The sequence below is a fragment of the Gorilla gorilla genome, chromosome 9 (assembly GCF_029281585.2).
Source record: "Gorilla gorilla gorilla isolate KB3781 chromosome 9, NHGRI_mGorGor1-v2.1_pri, whole genome shotgun sequence".
NCBI classification, from domain to species: domain Eukaryota; kingdom Metazoa; phylum Chordata; class Mammalia; order Primates; family Hominidae; genus Gorilla; species Gorilla gorilla.
Window position 1 is genome coordinate 111,152,833 of NC_073233.2, and position 19,202 is coordinate 111,172,034.

General features: G+C 36.9%; 1 protein-coding gene across 2 annotated transcripts in view; it reads left to right on the forward strand.

Annotated features, from left to right (window-relative positions):
- The window catches only part of DYNC2H1 (dynein cytoplasmic 2 heavy chain 1), a 371,095-nt gene that overhangs the window by 149,395 nt on the left and 202,498 nt on the right, over positions 1 to 19,202 (forward strand). For both annotated transcript variants that reach the window (XM_031016281.3, XM_031016282.3), the window contains 2 exons: positions 119 to 262; positions 2,445 to 2,534. In XM_031016281.3, the coding sequence (XP_030872141.3) occupies positions 119 to 262; positions 2,445 to 2,534 (234 nt within the window). The remainder of the gene's footprint in view (positions 1 to 118; positions 263 to 2,444; positions 2,535 to 19,202) is intronic.

Genomic DNA, 19,202 nt, shown 5'->3' on the forward strand with positions numbered 1-19,202 from the left:
AAAAAGCAAGGTTTTTTTATTACTTGGGTAGATATGTGCATTGTAGTCTTTAGGTGGCAGTAAAGCACTAATTCTAAGGTGTTTCCACCGTATCCCCTACTGATCTCTTGATCCATAGGAACGGGATGCCTATCTCCCCCTAGCTGAAAGTGCCAGCAAGATGTACTTCATTATTTCTGATTTGTCCAAAATTAATAACATGTACCGTTTTAGTTTGGCTGCTTTTCTCCGACTTTTCCAACGAGCTCTACAAAACAAACAGGTAAGCTGTTGGATACCCTGTACCTGAGATTGAATTACAGGGATTACTTTACTAGGGATAGTACTTAATTTATAATAAAAATTATTAAGCAAACTTTCGTAGAATTATGTTCCAAAAGACCACATGTAACACTTTTAAGCTATATAAAGAAACCACTTAATTTCTTTTTATATTGTTAACAAGGTGTCCCAATGTGACAATCTTTTTAATGAAAACAGTTTATGTTCTGAGTATAAATATATACTCATTTAAAAGTAATATATAATCATTTAAAAAATAAGTAATATATAATCATTTAAAAAACCCAGTGATTCTGAAAGGTATAAAAATAAGAATTATCCTCATAATATCATTACCTGGGGAAAACAACATTTAACATTTTATTATATATCCTTGTTGTTTAAGGCGGTAACTTTCCAGATAATGGAGGTACAAGTGTCCAGTGCCTTATCAAGCATGTATTCTAATGGAGGGAAATATGTATTAAAGGATAACAAATTGTTTTAACTAAAAGATACAATACTGTGCTTTAAAAAGTGTATTAGTGTATTATGGACAGCTTTCCTACCAGTGAATATAAACTTAATGTTTTTAAGAGATGGTGAGGCTATACCATACTTTATTTAACCACCTCCCATATATGCACATTGTTCTAATTATTTCTGTTGAGTATCATATTAATCCAAAACTTGGCCAATTAAAACTGTTTTCTTATGCTTATTGATTCTATTGGAAATTTAGTCAGGACTCAGCAGGGATGACTTTGTTTGTTTCACAACGTCTAGGATCTCAGCTGGGAGGACTTGAGAGTTGAGGGGCTAAGGCAGGTGCTTCACTTGCCCGTCTGGTGCTGTGGGTGGAAGGACTTGACGACAGGACTGCCAACTGCAGCACCTCTGCAGGAGGCTTGGCTTTTTCACAGCACTGAGTAGATGGATGGACTTCTTATTTTTTAGCTCAAGGCACTAAGTATGTGTTTCAGTGAATAAGGCTGAAACTGAATAGCCTGTTAAAACGCAGCCTTAGGTCTGTGTCATTTCTGCTGTATTGTACTGGCTGAAGCAGTCACAAATCTATGTAGAGTACAAAACTTTCTTTCTGCTGTTTAAAAAATCTACTGGATCTTGTAGGTACAGTACTGTGTCTTATGATAGAGTGACTTTTAGGAAATCCAAGTCTCAATTTCATATGTGATCTTTGTTAACATATAGTGAAATGAATACAAGTATTTGCTATCTAAAGTAATGATTAGTTGTCTTGGTTAGAACATGCTACTACAAGGCTAGAAGCCTAGGATTAATGCATCTGAGTTCCAGTTCATAATGTTTTCTTTATACCAATTTCACACATTTCTTTGCTGATCCTGGATCTATTTTTCTAAGCATTAAAATTGTTTTACTAGGTTTTTTTCTTGGTATTAATTTATAAATCACAAGGAAGCAAGCAAATTTAGTCTAATTGTTATACCAGAATTGATCTTCCTAAGACATGTATTCTCCAAATGCTCTGAGATGTAAAACTTACATCACACTAAGGGAAAAGGACAGGTTGACAACCTTCCCTTCCTCCATTTCTATGCCAAACAATTTTTCTTTAATCAAAGGAAATAGACACTAATAACATGTTTTTCAATTATTACAATCTTGCAAAATGGAATTATTATATCAGATCAAAAACTAAAATTTTATGTGAGTTTTTACAGCATCAATTTCAAAGTTATTGTTCATCCTTATTCATCCTGCAGCACATGATTTAAGATCATTGAGGTTCCCATATTGAGAATGAGAAAATTCTTTATAAGGTATTCTTGTCATATTGTTTTGGGGCTGGATTGATAATTATAATATAAATAATTAAAATGGCCTTAACCTAGATTGATGTAGATAGTATTTTAATGCCAATAGGAGACTGATATGATAAAATTCAATTTATATTGTATTATTGGGAATTGATTGTAATTTTCATTTGTTGAAAGCTTTAACTCTATGCATTAAAGAAAGATGTGTCATTTTTTAATATTATATTAGTATACAAGTTTAATGCACTTGTTTAGTCCCTTGAATTTGATGGTTAAAGATACTTACTTGTTTCAGAATCAGCTTTGAATCTGGAGGAACAATTTATAGGCGTACTTTTTAAATGTTTATAAATTTCCTAATGAATTTCCAATTATAATCTACAGGAGTCTGAAAATACAGAACAGAGAATCCAGTCACTTATCAGCTCATTACAACATATGGTATATGAATATATATGTCGTTGTCTATTTAAGGTAAGAAGCATCATATTTTTCAAATATAAAATACTACTTGTTCTGTGATTTAACGTAATATTTATAGTTATAGTATAACTCTTTCCCTACTGGAAAGGTATTAAAAATGGTATTTCTGGTATTTTTCCAGAACATTTAACTGGAATGCCTTATAGCAATTCTTGGCTGTAGTGGGGAAAAAAATGACAAGTGAAGAAGGGACAGCAAACACTGGGTTAGCTGACTTAGTTCTAAATATTCCAGTGGTCACCTAAAGAGATAATGACAGTGGATTATGTATCTCATTATATAGCTAGACTTTCTCATCCTCAGCAACTGACATTTTGGGCTACATAATTCTTTGTGTGTGGGATGTTGTTCTGTGCATTTTAGGATGTTTAGCAGCATCTCTGCCTTCCAGCATTCCTTCCCATCAATTGTGAGAATAAAAAATGTCTGTGGACATTGTCCAATGTCTCTGGGGTTGAGGAACAAAATTATTTTGCATTGTGAGCATTAGGAGGTAAACTAGTGTTTGATCCTGAGTTATGAAATAAATTTTTTACAGAAGTCTTCATATTACATGTGTTCCAGAAGAGAACACACATCGGACAATATTTTAGAAATTTTAGATATTAGAAAACGCAGAGGGCTTTTTGTACTTAGAATTTTTTTTTTTTTTTTTTGGAGACAGAGTCTCTCTCTGTTGCCCAGGCTGGAGTGCAGTGGCGAAGTCTTGGCTCACTGCAAGCTCTGCCTCCTGGGTTCAAGTCATTCTCCTGCTTCAGCCTCCCAAGTAACTGGGACTACTGGCATGCACCACCATGCCTGGCTAACTTTTGTATTTTTAGTAGAGAGAGGGATTCACCATGTTGACCAGGGTGTCTCGAACTCCTGGCCTCATGTGATCTGCCCTCCTCAGCCTCCCAAAGTGCTGGGATTACAGATATGAGCCTCCACGCCCGGCCAGAATTTTTTTTTTTTTTTAAATAGCAATCTATGGGTATAGCTTAAGACATAATGTTGAAGAATAGCTTTGTAAAGGCAATTAATTGAGAGAAATAGAATTATTATGGTTCAGTTATATAGGCTTCTTAGAAAGTGTTGAAAAATATACAGTTAATATATTTTTAGAACAGGATAGTAATTTTTGTGATTTTGTTGAGGATCTTTATTTGAGATACAGAATAAATCCTTCAAAAGCTCTCTGGGCAGGGCATCTCTGAAAGAAAGGCAACACCCCCAGTCAGGGGCTTATAGATAAAACTCCCATCTCCCTGAGACAGAGCAGCTGGGGGAAGGGGCAGCTGTGGGTGCAGCATCAGCAGACTTAAACATTCCCGCCTGCTGGCTCTGAAGAGAGCATTGGATCTCCAACACAGAGCTTGAGCTCTGCTAAGGGACAGATTGCCTTCTCAAGTGGGTCCCTGACCCCTTTGCCTCCTGACTGGGAGACACCTCCCAGCAGGGGCCGACAGACATCTCATACAGGAGCACTCCAGCTGGCATCTGGTGCATGCTCCTCTAGGACGAAGCTTCCAGAGGAAAGAACAGGCAGCAATCTTTGCTGTTCTGCAGACTCTGCTGGTGATACCCAGGCAAACAGGGTCAGGAGTGGACCTCCTGCAAAGTCCAGCAGACCTGCAGCAGAGGGGCCTGACTGTTAGAAGGAAAACTAACAAACATAAAGGAATAGCATCAACATCAACAAAAAGGACATCTATACAAAAACCCCATCCGAAGGTCACCAAGATCAAAGACCAAAGGTAGATAAATCCACGAAGATGAGGAAAAACCAGCGCAAAAAGACTGAAAATTCCAAAAACCAGAATGCCTCTTTTTCTCCAAAGGATCACAACTCCTTGCCAGCAAGGGAACAAAACTGGGCGGAGAATGAGTTTGATGAATTGACAGAAGTAGGCTTCAGAAGGTGGGTGATAACAGACTCCTCCAAGCTAAAGGAGCATGTTCCAACCCAATGCAAGGAAGCTAAGAACCTCGAAAAAAGGTTAGAGGAATTGCTAACTAGAATAACCAGTTTAGAGAAGAACATAAATGACCTGATGGAGCTGAAAAATACAGCACGAGAACTTCGTGAAGCATACACAAATATCAATAGCTGAATTGATTAAGCAGAAGAAAGGATATCAGAGATTGAAGATCAACTTAATGAAATAAAGCATGAAGACAAGATTAGAGAAAAAAGAATGAAAAGGAACAAACAAAGCCTCCAAGAATTATGGGACTATGTGAAAAGACTAAATCTGCATTTGATTGGTGTACCTGAAAGTGACGGGGAGAATGGAACCAAGTTAGAAAACAGTCTTCAGGATATTATCCAGGAGAACTTCCCCAGCCTGGCAAGACAGGTTAACATTCAAATTCAGGAAGTACAGAGAACACCGCAAAGATATTCCTTGAGAAGAGCAACCCCAAGACACATAATCATCAGATTCACCAAGGTTGAAATGAAGGAAAAAATGTTAAGGGCAGCCAGAGAGAAAGGTCGGGTTACCCACAAAGGGAAGCCCATCAGACTAACAGGGTATCTCTCTGCAGAAACCCTACAAGCCAGAAGAGAGTAGGGGCCAATATTCAACATTCCTAAAGAAAAGAATTTTCAACCCAGAATTTCATATCTCACCAAACTAAGCTTCATAAGTGAAGGAGAAATAAAATCCTTTACAGACAAGCAAATGCTGAGAAATTTTGTCACCACCAGGCCTGCCTTACAAGAGCTCCTGAAGGAAGCACTAAATACGGAAAGGAAAAATCAGTACCAGCCACTGCAAAAACATACCAAATTGTAAAGACCATCAACACTATGAAGAAACTGCATCAACTAACAGTCAAAATAACCAGCATCATAATGACAGGATCAAATTCACACATAATAATATTAACCTTAAATGTAAATGGAGTAAATGCTCCAATTAAAAGACACAGACTGGCAAATAGGATAGAGTCAACACCCATCGGCGTGCTGCATTCAGGAGACCCATCTCACATGCAGAGATACACATAGGCCCAAAATAAAGGGATGGAGGAATATTTACCAAGCAAATGGAAAGCAAAAAAAAAAAAAAAAAAGCAGGGGTTGCAATCCTAGTCTCTGATAAAACAGACTTTAAATGAACAAAGATCAAAAAAGACAAGGGCATTGCATATGGTAAAGGGATCTATGCAACGAGAAGAGCTAACTATGCTAAATATATATGCACCCAGTACAGGAGCACCCAGATTCATAAAGCAAGTTCTTAGAGACCTACAAAGAGACTTAGACTCCCATACAGTAATAATGAGAGCGTTTAACACCCCACTGTCAATATTAGACAGATTAATGAGACAGAAAATTAACAAGGATATTCAGGAGTCGAACTCAGCTCTGGACCAAGCGGACCTAACTCCACCCCATCTACAGAACTCTCCACTCCAAATCAACAGAATATACATTTTTCTCAGCACCACATCGCACTTATTCTAAAATTGACCACATAATTGGAAGTAAAACACTCCTCAGCAAATGGAAAAGAACGGAAATCATAACAAATAGTCTCTCATAACACGGTGCAATCAAATTAGAACTAAGGATTAAGAAACTCACTCAAAACTGCACAACTACATGGAAACTGAACAACCTGCTTCTGAATGACTAGTGGGTAAATAACAAAATTAAGGCAGAAATAAATAAGTTATTTGAAACCAACGAGAACAAAGACACAATGTACCAGAATCTCTGGAACACAGCTAGAGCAGTGTTTAGAGGGAAAGTTATAGCACTAAATGCCAACAGGAGAAAGTAGGAAAGATCTAAAATCAACCCCCTAACATCACAATTAAAAGAACTAGAGAAGCAAGAGCAAACACATTCAAAAGCTAGCAGAAGACAAGAAACAGCTATCAGAGCAGAACTGAAGGAGATAGAGACATGAAAAACTCTTAAAAAAAATCAATGAATCCAGGAGCTGGTTTTATGAAAAGATCAACAAAGTAGACCGCTAGCAAGACTAATAAAGAAGAAAAGAGAGAAGAATCAAATAGACACAATAAAAAATGATAAAGGAGATATCACCACTGATCCCACAGAAATACAAACTACCATCAGAGAATACTATAAACACCTCTACGCAAATAAACTAGAAAATCTAGAAGAAATGGATAAATTCCTGGACACATACACCCTCCCAAGACTAAACCAAGAAGAAGTCGAATCCCTGAATAGACCAATAACAAGTTCTGAAATTGAGGCAGTAATTAATAGCCTACCAACCAAAAAAAGCCCAGGGTCAGATGGATTCACAGCCAAATTCTACCAGAGGTACAAAGAGGAGTTGGTACCATTCCTTCTGAAACTATTCCATGCAATAGAAAAAGAGGGACCCCTACCTAACTCATTTTATGAAACCAGGATCATCATGATACCACAACCTGGCAGAAACACAACAAAAAAAGAAAATTTCAGGCCAATATCGCTGATGAACATTGATTAGAAAATCCTCAATAAAATATTGGCAAACCGAATCCAGCAGCACATCAAAAAGCTTATCCACCACAATCAAGTTGGCTTCATCCCTGGTTCAACATATGCAGATCAATAAATATAATCCATGACATGAACAGAACCAATGAGAAAAACCACATGATTATCTCAATAGATGCAGAAAAGGCCTCCAATAAAATTCAACACACCTTCATGCTGAAAACTTCATAAACTAGGTATTGATGGAACGTATCTCAAAATAATAAGAGCTATTTATGACAGACCCACAGCCAATGTCATACCGAATGTGAATCAATATCAATATCATACTGAATGGGCAAAAGCTGGAAGCATTCCCTTTGAAAACCAGCACATGATAAGGATGCCCTCTCTCACAACTCCTGTTCAACATAGTACTGGAAGTTCTGGCCAGGGCAAAGAGGCAAGAGAAAGAAATAAAGGGTATTCAGATAGGAAGAGAGAAAGTCAAATTGTCTCTGTTTGGAGATGACATGATTGTATATTTAGAAAACCCCATCGTCTCAGCCCAAAAGCTCCTTAAGCTAATAAGCAACTTCAGCAAAGTCTCAGGATACAAAAAAAGGATGAATTCATGTCCTTTGCAGGGACGTGGATGAAGCTGGAAACCATCATTCTCAGCAAACTAACACAGGAACAGAAAACCAAACACCACATGTTCTCACACGTAGGTAGGAGTTGAACAATGAGAACACATGGATGCAGAGAGGGGAACATCACACACTGGAGCCTGTTGGGGGGTGGGGTAAAAAGTGAGTGAGAACATTAGGACAAATACCTAATGCAGGTAGGGCTTAAAACCTAGATGATGGGTTGATCGGTGCAGCAAACCACCACGGCACATGTATAACTATGTAATAAACCTGCACGTTCAGCACAAGTATCCCAGAACTTAAAGTAAAATTTTAAAAAAACAGAAAAGAAAGATAGTCTTCAAGCTCTCAGATTCTTTCCTCCACTTCATCTATTCTGCCCTTAATAATTTAGATTCCTTATAAAATTCTTGTAGTTAAGTTTTTCAGCTGTATCAGATGAGTTATATTCTTCTCTATACCGACTAGGTTGTCTGTCAGTCCCTGCATTGTTTTATCATGATTTTTAGCTTTCTTGGATTGCCTTTCAATGTATTCCTGTAGCTCAATGATCTTTATTTTGAATTCTATTATCTTCTTTATCCATATTATGAATTCTATTTCTGTCATTTCAGCCATCTCAATGTGGTTGCTTGCTGGAAAGGTGATGAAGTTGTTTGGAGGAAAGAAGGCACTCTAGCCTTTTGAGCTTTCAGGTTTCTTGGGCTGGTTCTTTCTCATCTTTTTGGGTCTACCTATCTTCAGTCTTTGAGGTTTCTCACCTTTCGATGATTTTTTTGTTTTTCCTTTTATTCTATTTAATGACATTGAATGTTTGATTGAGGTTTAAGCTGGATTTAGTTAGCTGCTTTTGTTTCTGGAAGATTTTAGTGGGCCAGCGCATCTCCCATTTCCTGGACTGTGTGCCCTAACTCTGGGGGACTCGTATTGGGCCCCAACTTTGATCTCTGGCTCCTTGGGGTTAGGAATCCACTGTGGTTGGGAATCCACATGTAGGGCAGTCGGGGTGGGTGGGGTGGGAGGGGCAAGGCGCTCTGTGACCGCTGGTCACTACACTGCGATAGGTGGTGTTACCTAAAGTGTTTCATAGTGCGGTTACAGTGGGATTCATCCCTGTTTGCGTGTGCCAGCAGCAGTGGTAGCAGCAGCTGTGTCAGGGTACTAAATGGTCCCAGAGTGCCTGCCTTTCTGCTTGCATTAACCAAGGTGGGGGAGGCAGCACAGCTGCGGGGAGGGCATGTGGGGCCCCTGCTGATGACTGTGTGCATGATCACACTGCAGGTGGTGTTGGCTCGAGGGCAGGGCCCCTGTGGGTGCAGGTGAGTGCCTTCTCTGTGCCCCTGCAAGCAGGAGTGGTCACTCAGGTCTGGGGAGCATCTTCTCTTCTCTGCACTTAGTTCCATTCCAGTGGCAGTCTTAGCACAAAAGTCAGCCACTAGCGGGGGTGGGGCCAGCTGGTTCTCTGCCTGCCAAGGCTCTTTTTGCAATGGTGGTGGGTGGTGGGAGGTTGGGCAGACTGCACTTTCACATGCTGGTATGGCAAGGAAAGCAAAAGCTGGCTATGCATACATGCACCGCAAAGATGTGTAGAGTTGCTGTGGATCGTGGGGGAGCTGGAGTGTGGGGAGGGAGCGCATGGGCTGGTGCATAGCTGGGGAGACAGCTCTGCTGGAGTCTCTGCCAGTCAGGCACAGTCTGCCAATGCAGGTCCCCTGGGCACCTGAGGCTGCCCTGCAAGCAGGCGTGGCCAGATTGGGGCTTCCGGAGATGCCAGCAGACCAAGGGGTGCTCAGGTTAAAACAGCTAGTCTAATGGGCAAGACTGCCCTGCAGAGTTCAGGACAAACAGTTCCCTTAGAGCTGAAGTCTCCAATGGGAGCAAGTTGAGCCGGGAATGGCCGTCCCTGGCCAGCTCTGCTGCACATACTCTGGTACCAGACCCCCTGGGCTCCACATCAGCTGGCTTGCTGCCCCTACCACTTCTCTAAGCCCCTCTCCCTGCCAACGCCAAGTGTCTGGTGGTCGAGGGGTCTTTTCCTGCCTGGGTTCCAGAGGCCTGTGGCGAGAAAAGGTTGCATCTTGCCAGTTCAACTCAGTCCCTGGAGCCACTGAGGGCCAGGAACAAGTCCATGTGTGCAGTAGCTCTGGGTGGGGTTCCCAGCTTTCTCCTCCTTCAACTGAGCTTCTGTGTCTTCCCTGTATCACTCTTGGTGCTTTCCCTCTGAAGATCTGTTAGGGCCCGCCAGTCTTCTTGGCCCCTCAGTGGGAGCTGTTCCACCTGGTTGCATCTAGTAGGTCATCTTGCCTTCCACGCTGTATATTTTCCTTGTAAAGATTTTGCACTTGACTATAATCCAAACCTCACTTTTTAAGCCTCGATTTTACCTTGTGTAAAATGGGAAATTATAAGCAAATGATCTCAAAGCCATTTTGTTACTAAAATGTTATGATCCTAATTATGAAGATAACCTTCATAGTGATAGTTTCGTTAGTTATAGATATCCTGTTTTGTCTAACATTGTATAATGTATTATCTCATGCAATACTTAAAACTTTTTCATTATACAAACAAAACTTTAAAATATTTTTAGAGTTTCAAGCTTAATGGAACTATATAGAAAGGAAACCTTAAAGATCCATTTAACTATTTCCATCCCTTATTCCTTCATCAGAGTAAACCAGTTCAAGGTTTGATTTGTTCCTTATCATCCATTTCCTATCTCTTTATATTCATAAGTACAAATATGTAGATATAATTTTTAAATTTTTCTTGCTATGTATTTTGTTCCATAATTTCTCTCTTCTTTTTGTAGTAAGGCCTGAAGATCTTTCCATGAATATAAACATGTTAACTTCATTATTTTTAGTGACTGTGTGGTATTTTATAATATGACCATGTACTACTTTATCTACTACTCTCAGTGAATATTAGATTGTTTATACATTTTTTGTTCTTATACATGACTATAGTGAATATCCTATATGGTACACTTATTTTTATGTATATTATAAGTATTTCTATTCAGTAAATTTCTGTAAGTATAATTGCTGGTCCAAGGATTGCTTTATAAATCTTATTGAATATTAGCAGATTGCTTTCTGAAAAGCTTTTTACCAGTTAACATCTCTACCCACATAATAATAAAGGTATATCTTTATCTCCTTTGTTGCACCTTATCAACCCAGGATGTTATCAGTCTTTTAATTTTTACCAAGCTCTGGTTTATAAATGTTATCTTATTGTTTTTAAAGTTGTTTATTTCTACCTTCCTCCCTTACCTTGTCATAGTCATCTGTTTTCTTGATATTTTAAATAAGCTTTTGCTTTATATAGAACAAGTCTATTTTGCTGTAATTATTATCTTCTATTTTTTAATCATTGGATTTACTTAATTTATATTTCTAGGTTGTTAGATTTGTATGAGTAGTTTTTTTAAATGTAGTTTTAATGTACTTTTAATCTGTTTTATTTTCTAGGCAATATATTAAGCCTACAAAGTTTCATTATTGGTCAGTCTTGTAATAATGTGTTTAATGGTTTTTAAATTTTTATTTCTAAGACCTTTACACTGAAATGGGCTGTGATTTATGAAAATGTTATGGAGCTACAGTTATTTTAAGCTGCCCCAAATCTTTTTTGAAAGTGGATATGTTATAAATAAATATTATTCTTAAAAATTGTTTATGGCAAAAGAGAATATAAACTTCCTTCTTGTTCATTTCAAATATTAGTAGCTTTTCTTATTAGGAGTTAGTTGCTTGTTTCTAAGCTATGTGTCTTATCTCAGTTTATATATTCTCATTTTATCGTTAGTAATACACTATATTCACTGATGAAATTTGAACCCCTGTGTCATATTTTATAATGTAATTTGGGAAGGATGAAATGATTTAATATATTAGTGGACTATAGTGACTGCAGTGAGATTATTTCTTTGAAGTAACTTTAACTTTTAAAAATGCATATATTAGGCAAAAGGTAGCATTTTGTTCACTAGGACAGATGTTGAGAGGCTTAAGCTTATTAATATTTTAGTTAGTACTCAATTGGGATTTTTCATTGCTTACTTTGAATAATACTTTTCTATTGTGAACATATGAAAATCATTTTTAAAAAGCTATTTTTAAGACGTTTTAATTGATGATGGAATATCTGTTTTGGAAAATTCATATTTCTGTTTGAGTAATATTAAATTCAACATTCCATAGAGTTTCAGTGATTAATAAAAATTCAGAAAGCACATTAATCATATAGCAATGAGATACATTTCTCAAATTTATCACTATAACCTTACTTAGGATGGAACCAATTTTATATTTAATGAAAGCTTTTAGGGTTTTTAGCAGTCAGCATAACATTAAATTACCTGCTAGGTTTCTCTCATGCTGAATTTGCTCTTGTGTTGGTGACAGCAGTATGGCAACAGTAGACTCTTGAAATAGAGAGAGACTAGGATTATTAATATTCACATTACATTGAACTGAAAGCAAGTTGATCTGGAACAGAAACATGATTGACTTATTTTGTAGCAGGAAATTTAGACTGTTAACAAACTAAAACAGATAAAGAAAGCTGTCTAGCCCTTTCAGTTTATATTATTAGCTATTCCATTGTTTTTTCTTCAAGAGATCAAAAGTTTTTATTTCAGTTACCTATTTCAGACGATTATAGGATAAATTGTATATTTTGTTCCCTAAAACTTATGATTATAATAAAACAATTTTTATATCTAAGTACCTCTATGTATTGTTTCTTCATTTACTTTATAATTTAGAATAGGTACAAAATAATGGAAGTTGTTGGAGTATTCATTTTCAACTATATAGGGTGAGTATACAGAAAATGGTTGGAGCTGGGCGCGGTGGCTCACACCTGTAATCCCAGCACTTTGGGAGTCAAGGCAGGCGGATCACCTGAGGTCAGGATTTGAGATCAGTCTGACCAACATGGTGAAACCCCATCTCTACTGAAAATACAAAAATTAGCTGGGCATGGTGGGGTGTGCCTGTAATCCCACCTACTCTGGAGACTGAGGCACGAGAATTGCTTGAACCCAGGAGGTGGAGGTTGCAGTGAGCTGAGATCACGCCACTGCATTCCAGATTGGGTGACAGAGCAAGATTCCATCTCAAAAAAAAAAAAATAATAATAATAATAAAAGAAAGAAAATGGTTGGAAGGAAGGATTGGGAGCGTGTGCAGTAGTCATCTCTTATCTATGGGGGATACAATCCAAGACACCCCGCATGGGTGCCTAGGACTGTAGATAGTACCAAACCCTATAGGAAGAAACATAATATATGTAGGCTTTGGTGTTATCCTATACATATCTATATCTACAGATATATATCTGTGATAAAGTTTAATTTATAAATTAGGCACAGTAAGAGATTAACAATAATAACTAATAGTAAAATAGAACAATTGTAACAATAGTGAAATAGAACAATTGTAACAATTGTAAAATAGAACAATTGTAACAATATATAGTAATGAAAATTATATGATGTGGTACCTCTCTCTCTCTCTCTCTCTCTCTCGAACTATCTTATTGTACTGTACTCACCCTTCTTGTGATCTGTTGATCTGATAACTGAGATGGCTACTAAGTGATTAATGGACAGGTAGCATATATGGCATGGATCTACTGGACAAAGGGACAATTGATGACCCAGACAGGATGGAGCCAGACAGCACATGATCTCATCATGTTACTCAGAATGGCTTGCAATTTAATATCTATGAGTTCTTTGTTTTTGCGGTTTTCCATTTAATATTTTCAGACCACTGTTGACTGTAGGTAACTGAATCCACAGGAATTAGAATACTATATTCTTACTGTTTCCCTTACTTCTTGGAATTAATATCTTAGATTTGAAATGGCATAGAAAAATGGTGGAATATGAGGAGAAATTGTTTTCATGCAAACTTCTTGAAAGTTAGCGTCTGTGCCGCTCACCTTGCCTCCATTTCCATATGAATTTGTTTGTTGATGGAGTAAAATTCAGATATATATTATGTTTTAAAGTATAATATTACTAACCTCACATGATTGTATTTAGTGTGCAAATAATTTAATTGGGATTCTGCTATTTTTTTCTACTAAGATTAATTTTTCTTATATGAAAAAGTGGAAGTTCTGTGGTTGGATGTTTAGAAATTTTATAACTTGTGGCTACTAAAGTGAATCTTAATAAGTGAGATAATTTTCTTCTGCTTAAATAACTTTGAAACTCCTAGAATTGTATCTAATCCTTTGAGTTTTCTGAAAATACAGTTGAATGTGCATAAAATTATTCATGAAAATGAGTGATTTAGTCTCAAGCAATATGTGAGTGCCCAAGTTCAATGTTATATAAACTGCTTTGAGCTTAAAGCATGACTTCTCTTCACAAGGTAACATTTCTTTTATACTTTTCATTGAACATATTTGAAAGAAATAAATATAGTAAAGTAGAAGTAAAAGGAATGAATTACTTAGATTTTTTACTGCTTCCTTAGTCTCTTTGAGGCTCATGGGGTTTATGGAATGTTTTGGAAGTAAATTTGATATGACTATTATATAGTATATCAGTTTACTGTATATCAGGTAGTTATTTTACTGATCACCTTTTGTTAAGTGCCTTACAGATACTGCCATTTAATGCTTACAACAATTCTGTTATACAGAGGAATAAACTAAGATTTACAGGTAATAATCTTTAACTTAGATCTAGAGGATAAAAGAAGACATTTATGCAGCCAACAGACACATGAAAAAATGCTCATCATCACTGGCCATCAGAGAAATGCAAATCAAAACCACAATGAGATACCATCTCACACCAGTTAGAATGGCGATCATTAAAAAGTCAGGAAACAACAGGTGCTGGAGAGGATGTGGAGAAATAGGAATACTTTTACACTGTTGGTGGGACTGTAAACTGGTTCAACCATTGTGGAAGACAGTGTGGCAATTCCTCAAGGATCTAGAAGTAGAAATACCATTTGACCCAGCCATCCCATTACTGGGTATATACCCAAAGAATTATAAATCATGCTGCTGTAAAGACACATGCACACATATGTTTATTGCGGCACTACTCACAATAGCAAAGACTTGGAAACAACCCAAATGTCCATCAATGATAGACTGGATTAAGAAAATGTGGCACATATACACCATGGAATACTATGCAGCCATAAAAAATGATGAGTTCATGTCCTTTGTAGGGACATGGATGAAGCTGGAAACCATCATTCTCAGCAAACTATCACGGGGACAAAAAACCAAACACTGCATGTTCTCACTCATAGGTGGGAATTGAACAATGAGAACACTTGGACACAAGAAGGGGAACATCACACACCAGGGCTTGTCGTGGGGTGAGGGGATGGGGGAGGGATAGCATCAGGAGATATACCTAATGTAAATGACGAGTTAATGGGTGCAGCATACCAACATGGTACATGTATACATATGTAGCAAACCTGCACGTTGTGCACATGTACCCTAGAACTTAAAGTATAATTAAATAAATAAAAAAGAAATTCTAGTGCATCCTGCTTGATGCTGAAGATGTCTTGCTGATAAGATGCAGTTGAAACAAACCACTATGCCTGGAAATGTGGACTTGATCTCAACTATAAGATTCTCTTTAAGATGTCCTAATGTCATATCAATCCTGACCTAGTAGTTTCACTCTAATTAGAATTATTTACTAGAGTGTATGGGATTTAATGTTTGGGAGGTATGGTTGACTTAAACCATCTAATGGCCTACTGTCATTTATTAATTTTTCTTCATTAGGTAGTTATTCATTTAGAGAGTTATTCACTTGAGATTTTGCTTGTTATATATCCCCTTGATATTAAAATATTTTTAAACAAAACTCAAGTATATTGAAATAAATTGTCATTGAATTAAAGTGACCAAATTTCTTGATCTGATAAAGCAAAAATAGATGAAGGATTTTAAAGATACCAAAATACTTGCTCAATTTTGGATTTTGACAGTTTTTTTAAAAAATAACTATTCAGAAAGCCTTAATTTATTCATTTTTTTCTCCCTTCCCTTCCCTCCCCTCCCCTTTTCTTTTTCTTTTCTTTTCTCTTCTCTTCTCTTTCTTTTCTTTTCTTTTCTTTTTTCTTTTTTTGATAGAGTCTTGCTCTATTGCCCAGGTTGGAGTGCAGTAGTGCGATCTCGGCTCACTGCAACCTCTGCCTCCTGAGCTAAAGCCATCCTCCCACCTCAGCCTCCCAAATACTGGGACTACAGGCACACACCACCATGGGCGGCTACTTTTTGTACTTTTTGTAGAGATGGGATTTCACCATTTTTCCCAGGCTGGTCTCGAACTTGTGAGCTCAAGTCATCTGCCCGCCTCTCCCTCCCAGGATGTTGGGATTACAGGCCTAAGCCATGGCACCCAGCCCCTTAATTTTTTTATTCTTAATTTTAATTCAGTTTAACTGGAAATAATGTAACCATGCACTTGTGCTCATGTTCTTTTTCTCTTTTTCTGTAAATTGTGTTTTTAGTTTTATTCTTGAATCATTATTGTTCTGCTTTATAATGTTATTGTTAAATACTTATGGCTGAAGGGATTTATTGGTACAGGTAGGCAACCAGATATAGGGCCAAAAGAGCTTTCTTTGCCATTTCCAGCTTAGAAAATTAAGGAAGAAGATCCTGGTTGGCCTGTCTTAGGTCACATGGAAACCCCTTGTATCAATGTCTATGGAGTGCTGCAATGTGATTGAGCAACACCGTAATTATATGCTCATTCTTAAGGTCAGGATATCTTCTGTAACCAGGTAACAGGAGAAGGGTAACCACCATTACCCACTTATTGTCCACATATTATGTGCCTATTTTTTTACAACATTTTGGAGTTTTGGGCTCAGTAATAATTAGCAATTAGTTTACTGACTCCAGTGGATAATCTGAGGATCATAGACTGACAGGGGCTTTGCTTCTGTTCCTTGAACCTAGAGACTACATTGTTCTTCCTCAGTACAAGTGAAGAAATGGCTAAAATAAATGTAGTAGTACTGTGTGTACATTTGTGTGTGTGTGTGTATATATATATATATACACACGCACATATATATATATCTGTGTGTGTCACAGATATATATATATATCTGTCATAAAGAATTAACTAGGCCAGGCATGGTGACTCATACATGTAATCTCAGCACTTTGCATGGTCAAGGTGGAAGGATCACTTGAGTCCAGGAGTTTGAGGCTGTAGTAAGCTATGATCACACTACTGCACTCCAGCCTGGGCAACAGAGTGAGACCGTGTCTGTAAAAACAAACATCAAAACAAATGAAAAGAATTTGCTATATCATTAAATTATAAGTATTGAACAATATCATTAAATGATAAAGTTTTTGAATTAATACATTTATTGTCTTATTTATCTTTATCGATAATTATATATTTCTTTACCTTAAACTATATATGTTATTATAATCATTTTAAAGATTCATTAATTTATAAAATATTCATCTTAGTAGCTTCTCCAGCTCATCATTATTTAACTACAAATCTGAATTTTAACCTAATACCTAAGAATACTACGCTACACATCTCCCCAAAAGACACACCTTGCTTTTTATAGTATTTTAATTCTCACGGTAGTTGTTTCATATACATATTAGTTGGTTGTAACTGTTTTGGGGGTTTTTCAGCCACACTTGAACAATGGCCAATTGCTTATATCTGTTATGTTTTGAGGGTTTTAAAATTTATTTATGTAGGCTGGGTGCGGTGGCTCATGCCTGTAATCCCAACACTTTGGGAGGCTGAGGTGGGCGGAAGACCTGAGGTCAGGAGTTGGAGACCAACCTGGCCAACATGGCAAAACCCCGTCTCTACTAAAAATACAAAAATTAGCCAGGTGTAGTGGCGGGCACCTATAATCCCAACTACTGGGGAGGCTGAGGCGGGAGAATCACTTGAACCTGGGAGGTGGAGGTTGCGGTGAGCTGAGATTGCGCCACTGCACTCCAGCCTGGGCGACAGTGGGAGACTTGGTCTCAAAAATAAATAAATAAATAAAATAAAATTCATCTATGTAATATTCATTGGCTATGTTATAGTTGTGAATGCATTTTTTTAAAGTAGGGTTTATTTTTTAGAGCAGTTGTAGGTTCATGGCAAAATTAAGCAGAAAGTATAGAGATTTCCCATACATTCCTTGCCTCCACATACTGTACAGCCTCTTTCACTACCAAAATCCTGCGCCAGAGTGGTACACTTGTTGAAACTGTTCAACCTACATTGACACATCCTAATCACCTGAAGTTCATAGTTCACATTAAAGTTCACTCTTGGTATTGTACCTTGTATGGATTTTGAGAAATTTAAATGACATATGTTCACCATTCTAGTATCTTACAGAGTAGTTTCACTGCTCTTAAAATATTCTCTGCCTTATCATTCCTGCTCACTTAACCCCTGGCAAACGCTGATCCTTTTACTGCCTATAGTTTTGCCCGTTCCAAATTATATTCTAATTATATTTGTCATATAATTGGAATCATACAGTATGTCAGTATGTAGCCTTTGTAGATTGTCTTCTTTCACTTACTATTGTACATTTAAAGTTCTTTCATTTTTTTTTTCATGGTGTAATATCTCATTTCTTTTTAATGTTGATTAAAATTCCTTTATCTGGAGGACCACAGTTTATCCATTCGGCATCTACTGAAGGAAATCTTGGTTGCTTCCAAGTTTTGACAATTATGAATAAAGCAGCTGTAAACATCCATATGCAGGTTTTTGTGTAGACATAACATTTCAACACATTTAGGTAAATACCAAGGAAGGCAATTTCTGGATCATATGGTAAGAATATGTTTTGTTTTGTAAGAAACCGCTAACCTGCCTTCCAAAGTGGCTGTACCCTTTTGCATTCCTGCCAGCAATTAATGAGGGTTTCTGTTGCTCAACATCCTTACCATTATTTGGTGCTGTCAGTGTTTTGGATTTTGGCCTTTCTCATAGGTGTATAGTAGTGACTTATTTTAATTTGCCTTTTTCTGATGACATATGATGTGGAACTTTTTTTTAAATGGTCACGTTTGTTTTTATTAATTCACTTAATCAAGAAATAGTTATTGAGTACTACACACACACACACACACACACACGCACATCCCCAATATATACTTTTATAAAAGAAATTTTACGTATGTAGGTGTGATTTTCTTGTAGGCAAGGAAATAACTTGCTTGTAGTATTTACAGGAAGGTCTTTTCATTGTATGTATGTTTTATATAAATTGTGACTTAATCTCATATTTATCCCAACCTGTAGGTTTATAATTACACATACATATAATACTGGATGTAAAGTATTAAAATATGGGAAAAGCTATATAAATTATCTGTTAAAACTTGGTAGGAAGGTTTGTGCTTAATAGATGGCTTCTTTTTGTTAATAAACATTTACTGGGTTTTTTAAAAAACGCAAATGATACAAGCTGATTTTTAGAAAATTTGCAAAATACACATAAGAATAAAGAAAACAAAAAGGAACTATAATCTTAAAATTAAATCACTGATTAAAATTTTGCTATCTATTTT